This window comes from Sparus aurata, chromosome 18, assembly GCF_900880675.1.
Source record: "Sparus aurata chromosome 18, fSpaAur1.1, whole genome shotgun sequence".
NCBI lineage: Eukaryota > Metazoa > Chordata > Actinopteri > Spariformes > Sparidae > Sparus > Sparus aurata.
In genome coordinates, this window is record NC_044204.1 from 28690628 (window position 1) to 28698878 (window position 8251).

The 8251-nt window shown below is 39.9% G+C and overlaps 1 protein-coding gene across 1 annotated transcript; it reads right to left on the bottom strand.

The window, feature by feature from the left end:
* Positions 1–1085: 1085 nt before the first annotated feature.
* chic1 (cysteine-rich hydrophobic domain 1) lies at positions 1086–8003 on the bottom strand. Its single transcript, XM_030396673.1, has 6 exons — positions 7840–8003; positions 5636–5690; positions 4467–4622; positions 4030–4086; positions 3460–3519; positions 1086–2540 (listed from the first exon to the last, which is right to left on the bottom strand). The coding sequence occupies exons 1-6, from the start codon at positions 7983–7985 to the stop codon at positions 2490–2492; spliced, it is 525 nt and encodes a 174-aa protein (XP_030252533.1). The 5' UTR covers positions 7986–8003; the 3' UTR covers positions 1086–2489.
* Positions 8004–8251: the final 248 nt, after the last annotated feature.

Here is an 8251-nt window from a genome sequence, read left to right on the forward strand (position 1 = left end):
CGGTCTAAACTTTAAAGCCGAGCTAGTCATTTCCCACATTAACTCAATCTGGTGGTGGTGGCAGCGACCTGGAGCAGTAAAAAGGTTCCTGGACCCTTCTGTCCTAAACAGGGGACAGACGGTGAATGTGAAAACAAAAAAACAAAGGACCATAAAAAGCAGCCACACTGAAGTGAGACCACCACCTCGGTGTTCCGGGTTGTGGTTGAGACGCAGCAGAGACACGGTGCAGGTTTTTTCTCTGGCCGCTGGTCCGCGACGTTAGAAAGTAGCAGCAGGTTATGGTGACATCATTCCTGAGTTTTACAAATGTGTGACAAATTGCGGTCCGTCTTGTTAAAGTTAACGATTCAACACCTTGTTAAACATGACAAATAGACACATTTCTGCAGCAGGCGTCACGTGAAGTGCTTTGGCTGAATAATGATCACACTTTATAATAAACACAAATATATACTTAAGTCATTCTTTACTTAAGCATGGCTCATACTGATTTAATGGTGGATCATGAATTCTGTTGCTCACCATTAACAAAGGATCAAGATACTATGACTTGATTAGCTCGAATTCAATAATCAATTAAACAATTCATTCATTTGGTAGCAAAATGGTAAATTTATAGTTAATTGAACATAAAATAATAGTTATTTTGCTTTTAGCCTGGTAGCTACATAGAAGATTCATGAAAAGGGTGAATTAAGTCTTTTCAAATCAATTCAGAGTCTCAGGGCTTCTAGAGACTAACGCTGAACGAGCTCTAAGGTGTTTTTTTCCATTATTTTTTTAAACTAGTCCACATTTACTTCACTTGTTTAGGAGAACGCTGCAACACTGTTTTGCTGTGAAGGTCTGGAAATGTTTTGTGGACTACGAAACTTCAACCAACTTTTCATCCATGTGAGGCTGAGTAGATAATGACTAATTTATTCATTTTTGGGTGAACTTTTCCTTCGGGTTAAGCATTAGTTGAGCATCATTTAAGTATAAGATGATTTGCACCTTTATTACAAAGTGTTACCGATCTGTTACACATCATTCATCATCTGACCGTGTCTAATGAAAAAGAAAACAAAGCTGCTGCAAAGTAAAATCAAAATCAACAATTTATTTTTCTCTCTCCGTAGGGATTAGGTCATCATGACAAACATTTACAAGAGTTGTAACAGGGACAATACTGGGAGGAGGATTTAAAATCTCCTTCGTACAAGAGAACAGATTTCAACCTGTACATCTCCGTGGTTCACCGACTATTCCAGAGGCACTCTAATAATACAACGCGATGCAGCAATCTCAAGACTAAGATTCAGGGGAAATAATACGAACACTGGACACGATGGCTCAGACAAAAAAAAAAACATCTGATCAAAACGCCATGAAATATGTGCTTCCTAAACACATCTGGAGGACCAAACACAGCACGGGGAGGAGTACAAAACCATAAAAAATATTAATGCAAAGTTGGGTTAAAATGATTAATAGATGTGTGGAAGAGTGAGAGTTCAAATCACTATCTTCCAACTTGCACATCAGAGATGAAACTATCTCCATTTTTAACGGTTGACGAGTCATCATTATTGGCAAAAAAAAAAATACGCACAGTGACATGCGCTGGATTAATCTTTATCTTCTGACTTTCTACTGGGCTCGAGTGCAATAATCAGTCCTAACTCTGGCATCATGTACATTGTAACTATATGGCTTACAAGGTAAACAGGTCCATATAAACTAGAAAGGTACATAGACATCTTTCATTAATCAAAACTATGGTACAGCAATATATTGGCAAAAAAAAACTAAAGAGCTAAGTAACTTTATGTAAACAATGGTATACCACTGTACAGCTTATCCTAACATGGTATTTACAGGTCAAGTTCTTTTACGAGCTAGTTCCCATGTACAGAGGGTTAATGTAAAGAAAAAACACAGGGTGGTGACGTACACTGTACGTTAGGCAATTTCAACCATCCCATCTACTTGCAAAGAATTCAAAGAGCGGAAACCCAACAAACAGCATTTAAATCTTCAGACTTGTTGAATTACCCAATGCCTTCCTCTTCCTGTTACATGTAGAGTTATTTTTTTTTTCTTCTCTTTTTAAAAAGATCATACATAAGGCAAGGATAGTTAAGGAAGGTGGAGGCATCACATTCTTTGCAAGGGATTACGGATATAATAGATGGGATACAGGCTGACGGTTCTTTGGGGTAAATGCACTTTTTCGAGAGTTTCACTTGTTTGTCACATGTAACAAAAAAATACACATCCGAGTGCAACAGAGGGGACATGTCTAGTTCTGTCGGGAAAAAATGTGCAAAATCTGCTCTAAAGCAAAGTGACAGTGTTGCAAATTTTCTAATGTACAAGGTACTGGGAGATGTACGGGGTCGTCACGAGAGACACCGGTGCAGACCCTTATTCCAACATACTGTATATACAAGGCACTAAGGATAAGATTCAAGGGCCACACGTCCAGTCCTTCAGCAGCCTCCTCAGTCCGGTCGGAATATAGGATATTTGGGTAAGAATTCTATAAGAATCACCTACAGACAGAAAAAAGACACAACTCATTATCATCTATGACAACTGCAAGATGTTTAAACACAATGTTCTAACTGGAGATGAAATTATTAATCAATCTGACAGAAAATTAATTGGTATAACGTCTCAGGAGATTTTCCATAAGAAAGCATGTGACTCATCTTATTTTTTAGACTCTGACAAAGAGATTTATTGTGTTTTCTACCCCAAAATTAGTACAATATACTTATTCATACAAAAAAAAAAGGACAAAGAGAAAGAGAGCGGGCAGCTCTTATGTTACTGTTATGCTGGATCATATTACTATCTTTATAGAGCACAACATTCTCATTTTCCAGACGTCCCCACATTTATTTTTTTTTAAATCTCTGTATTTTGAAGGACTTTTACACCAGTGTCCGACTTAAAATGGAATTAGTCAAACAGACAAAGTTTTAATACAGTAACCCTGATATGATGGGCTGATATTGGCCTTTTATATCAATATCGCTGATGTGAAGTGTAATTAATAAATTCCCAGTAAGGTTTATTGTTTCAGTGCACTGACGTCATTTTAGGCAATTAAGTTTATCGTTAGAATTCTAAATGTCCTGCCCTGTTACTTCTTTACAACACATGCATGTTTGATGAATAAATGTGTGTTTTTGTGTATTTATAAATAAAGAATATCGGCCGATGTATAGATATAAGAATTTGTTTATTTATGGCTAGTTTCACAAATGTGAGGATTTGTTTCTTTTCTTTGTATGTGTGTTGGACGAAGACTTTAAAGATGTTACTTCAGGCTCAAGGAGATATTTACTATTTTCCTGATGTTTTTATTGACGACAAATGATCTTCCTTTACTCGGCTAACGCAAATAATCATTATATTATGTCATTATCCAATAATATATAGTTTTTGCTTTGACAGCTTACTTACGTATTCCATCATATTACTGCTTTCACATTTTCTTTTGCTGAGTTTCCAGTGCAGGCCCAGCTGATGAGAGAAGAAAAGACACAGACACAATGAATGACCATCTCTCTCTCACACTCAGCAGACACACACACACACACACACACACACACACACACACACACACACACACACACACACACACACACACACACACACACACAAAGAAAAATCTGTCTGAAATCTCCCCTTCAGTGTCGGGGGAATTTGAGAGCAGGGCTGTCTGGTCTCACCAGGGTCAAACTGTGGCCAGACACCCTGAAGAGCTTCCTTTATGCCTTTGCGCAGCTACTAGCTGTAATTTGTTGCTGCGAGACAAAACAAAATTAACACGGCATTTTACTGCTGACCTCACGATCCTCTCAGGCCCCGTGCGCCAGATCTGACTCAAACTGCTTTGAGGGCTTAAAGAGTTTACAAAACAGATTAATGGTCATTATCCATCATGATGATACTCCACTTCCACTGCACACTGACACAAACAATTAAGCACTTTCACACAGGTGCTAATGTGCAATTTGTCTCCTGTCTTACCTTGTGGTATAGCCGGTTATTTTCCCACTCTAACAACTTATGAATAGACCGTCTTGTCTGTTGGAAAAGAAAACAAATGCACGTACATTAACAATCGTTACTCCGTCTTAACACTTTAACAGGTAACAGTAAACAGCCGCAGTTTAGGATTTATGGACTGGGCTCCTAATTTACCAGCTAGTAATCTCCACTTCGCTGTCATTAATTCTGAGTTGTAACACCACCTTTAAATGACACACCCTTGAGTTGGGCAGGACAGGAGCTGAGCAGCGCAATGCGTCATTTCTACACAGAGCCACTAATTGAACACAAGCTGTTATTACCCTCTACACTTAGACCAATGCTTCTGAATTGCTATAACAGCCCCTGAGTAATCAGCGCTGATGTAAGGGAGAGTTAAACTGTCCAACTCGTGTCACAGGAGGTCTGGGACTTACTCTCTTGTTGAGGCAGATTACAGGCCATAGACTGCAGCCTACTGTACAGCAACAGCACAGGCAGCCGCAAAGAAGCCACTTCACATTCACAGGCAAGTTCTTCTTTAAACAAGCGTTCACCCTGCTGATGCTGGTTTTGAATTCCTCTGGTGCTACCTAGAAAAACAAAAAGGAGAAATGATGGATGTGCACGTGTGTATACCAAAATCAACAGTTTCTACATATGCAATTGGGGGAGATTTGGGGGAATATTGAAGCAAATTGCTCAGAGCGAGAGACAACTCAAGTGCTTGGAGGTGGTGCTGACATGAAAGATTCCTAATTGCTCAGAAGATAACCTGAGCACAGAGATCAAAGAGCTTTAGAAAACCAACAGGTAGATATTTGCAGATGTTGTCCAGAGATGAGATGAGATCTCCAAATACTCTGCCTCTGACTTGCTAACCGAGCTCTAGACTGTTCAAGGCAAGGAGGGACTCAAAGGAGAGATAAGCTCAGTGCCTGTGGCTGCGCCGGCCAAACAACTTGAATGGATGCTCATTCCTCGCCGAGTCTGTACGCCATAAAACCGGGGTCGTAATCTTTTATGACAGGATGCAAAGGTCTCTTTGCAAACAGCCAAAGACCTCAGAATAAAGCCCAGCAGGGCCTGATCTGCACCCTTCAATCATCATAATTGTGACCTCATCCATCACATGTCACCCTGGGTCACAATACTGAAGATACTTTTTATTGCCCCACACTTCCCTCGGCCTGCTCTTACCCCTACAGCCTTTTTGTGTTTCTGCGTCCGACCCAGGAAGCTTTCCTTTCTTGTCTGCGGCAGAGTCTTCATTTCATTATTTTATCACCTGGAGCTGGACCCTCAAAAACACTGGGGTCCCCGCCAACCGAGCCCCATAGACGGCTTACTCATTTACAGAGCTGGACAGCAGCACATTCAGGCTCTTTTCTATGCGCTGTGGCGCGTTAGTTGAAATGCATCTCCGTCAAATCAAAACCTCTTGGAGAGGTTTGAATGGACCGGTTTGGGGAAGTTGGGGCTGTTAAAGGCCCAAAAGAACAATAGAATCACTGTGGCTTTTAATTGCTTAATTCTCCCGACTTGGAAGTGAACAGAAAGCAGCCTGCAACACTGAAGGGCAAGAAAAACTAAAAGGCAACTGTACCTTTCCCGTGAGAATAGAGGGGAATTCTGTGTCAAATCTGTTGCTCAGTCCAAACCTGAAAAATACAACAAAGAGAATGTGAGAACAGTGAAATGAAGATGCATCTTAAACTGAGTACAAAATCTGCCATTACTATGGACACGGTGAAAAAAAGAGCCTGAGGAGAAATATATCATCTGATCATGTAATGAGACATAACATGCTCGCTCACAAATCATTTGGGTTCAGTTTAGCCACCATTACGAATAGTGCTGCAACCAATAATTATTTTCATTGTCAGTTAATCTGTCAATTATCTTGTCAGTTATTTTCTTGATTAATAAATTAGCTATTTTGTCTATAAAATGTCAGAAAATGGTGAAAATGTTGATCAGTGTGTTTCCCAAAGCCCAAGATGATGTCTTCAAATGTCTTGTTCTGTCCACAACTCTAAATATATTCAGTTTAGTGTCACAGAGGAATAAAGAAACAAATAAAATCACACTTAAGAGACTGGAATCAGAAAAAATGACTTTTTTCTTTTAGCAAACTGATAAATACATGTATCAAAACAGCTGGCGATTAATATGATAGTCGACAACCAATTGACTAATTGCTGTTGCTCTCTAGGGGGACATTAAAATAAAACACAAAAGGATTGTACAATAAAGACATTTCTATTGCAGCTCTTGATGTAAAGAGAGTATATATAAAGGAGTGAAGGTAATTAAGTGGCATCATATCAGTAACGAACCAATACAATAATCCTTAAATCATCATCAGTAAAATCAGGATCCAAAGAAATAAATTCCACAATGTACCAACAAATCATAACCAGGAAAATAAGATTATACCTCAAAACTTCCCATAAACCATTAGTATTTTATTCTATTCACATGAGAACTGTGTGATCATTCCCGGTAAGTGAGTAAGATAACATTTGCAATGTTGGTCTGCAGTCAGCTGCTGATGAAGCAGCTTAAAATCAGCGTTCCTTCATGTTTTCCAGAGTCAAATTCTGGCATTTTTAAAGTATTTTTCAAGGTGTATTTTCAAGCTTTTCCAACAACTCACATCCAGCGGTGGGACGGTACAAGTTAGAGAGGGTTATCGTAGATCAGGAGAAAAAAGGGTTTTTGTGAATCAATATAATTGTGCATATCCTCACATGAATAATATGAAAAGGCTGTTCGCTGACATAGATTCCTGTATTGGTTTCCTGTCACCATGGCTGATTGTCTTATCAGAATCAGGCTAAAGAAGACTCAGCATATATTTGTCAGATTAAAGGAGCACTATGTAGTTTTAGAGAAGAAATTCCAACTCTGAATTTTATTATTTACAACAATACAAATTCAGAAATATATATATATATTTTCCCCCATAACTGAATAAACAAGCTGTTCTCAGAAAAGAATAAGGTCCCCAGAAGAAGATCATGAAGATAGAAAGATGGCAGGGTCCGCCACATATAAACAAAACAAAACAGTATGAAACTGTGTCGTCCATTTCAGGTCAGTTTGTTGGTTGATCCATGAAAATAAAGATAGGTTGTTTATTTAGTTTGATTATGCATTAATAAAAACAAGATCTGTCTCTTCTGATTGAAATCTCTTCCAATAAACTACATATTGCACCTTTAACTAGTTATGATGACACCTATAAACCATTTCAGCTTTTGTAGTTCACTCTGAACATCACTGAACTACTACATGACGTCATGTGAGGGGGGGATGACGTCCTTTATGCTCCACTCTGGTTATCACCCTGGAAAAAAAAACATGGCAGCTAAGGAGCTGACACCCCACATATAAACAGTGATTAAACTTGTCTTAGACGTTCACTGAGATGGTGACAACGAGCTGACATGGTAGATAACACCCTAACGTCTAGAGACCGGTGAAGATGTGTTAGCCTGCTCGATAATAACGTCACATTCACACACTTTGAGCTAACGACACATCACATGTAAACTCTGCTGCTAATCAATTTTTAGGTGCTAGCCTGCCACGTATATGTCTGTCACTGTGAAATACAACTCTCAACGCTTGTTTATGTCGTTAAACTAAACTAACCGTCCTCACAGAAACAAACGGCTAACCGTTAGTTGTTGTGTTTGGCGTTAGCTCGCAGGCTAGCATCGGCTAACCAGGCTAAGGATGAAGACAGCCACACAACAAAGCGTCCGGCGGCCGGACAGGAGCGACAAACACGGCTCTGCTTACACGGTGATGTGGCCGGCACCTCGCATGATCACGGGCTCCGGACAGTATCGGGGCAAGTGCTCCTCGCTCACTACGTGCTCATCCTCTTCGTCTTCCAACTCATAAATGGTATCAAAGTCCGCCATGTTGGGTAGTAAGACGCTCATGACGTCTCCCGCGGGGGCGCGCACGGACGCATGAGCGGGAGCGCGGAGCCGGAGTTTATGAAGAGGGAGCATCTCCAGACATGAACATCATCATCATCATCATCATCATCAGGACCGTCCACAGCTGAGACGAAGATTATCATCAGAACCACATCAGGGAGACATGATGGAGGCAGATCAGCAGAATCCATCAGATCATTAATGCAATATTTACTTGAGCAGCTGTAACAAGAAGAATTTCACAGCTGAGGGATCAATAAAGTTAT

What these genes read in the sequence shown, in the direction of transcription:
- chic1 (XM_030396673.1), bottom strand. Translation starts at nt 7,985, where the DNA reads ATGAGCGTCTTACTACCCAACATGGCGGACTTTGATACCATTTATGAG. An exon ending in TAATCTGCCTCAACAAGAGA is followed by an intron (nt 4,087 to 4,466) that starts GTAAGTCCCAGA and finishes CTTTTCCAACAG; the next exon opens with ACAAGACGGTCTATTCATAA. An exon ending in ATAACCGGCTATACCACAAG is followed by an intron (nt 3,520 to 4,029) that starts GTAAGACAGGAG and finishes TTCTCTCATCAG; the next exon opens with CTGGGCCTGCACTGGAAACT.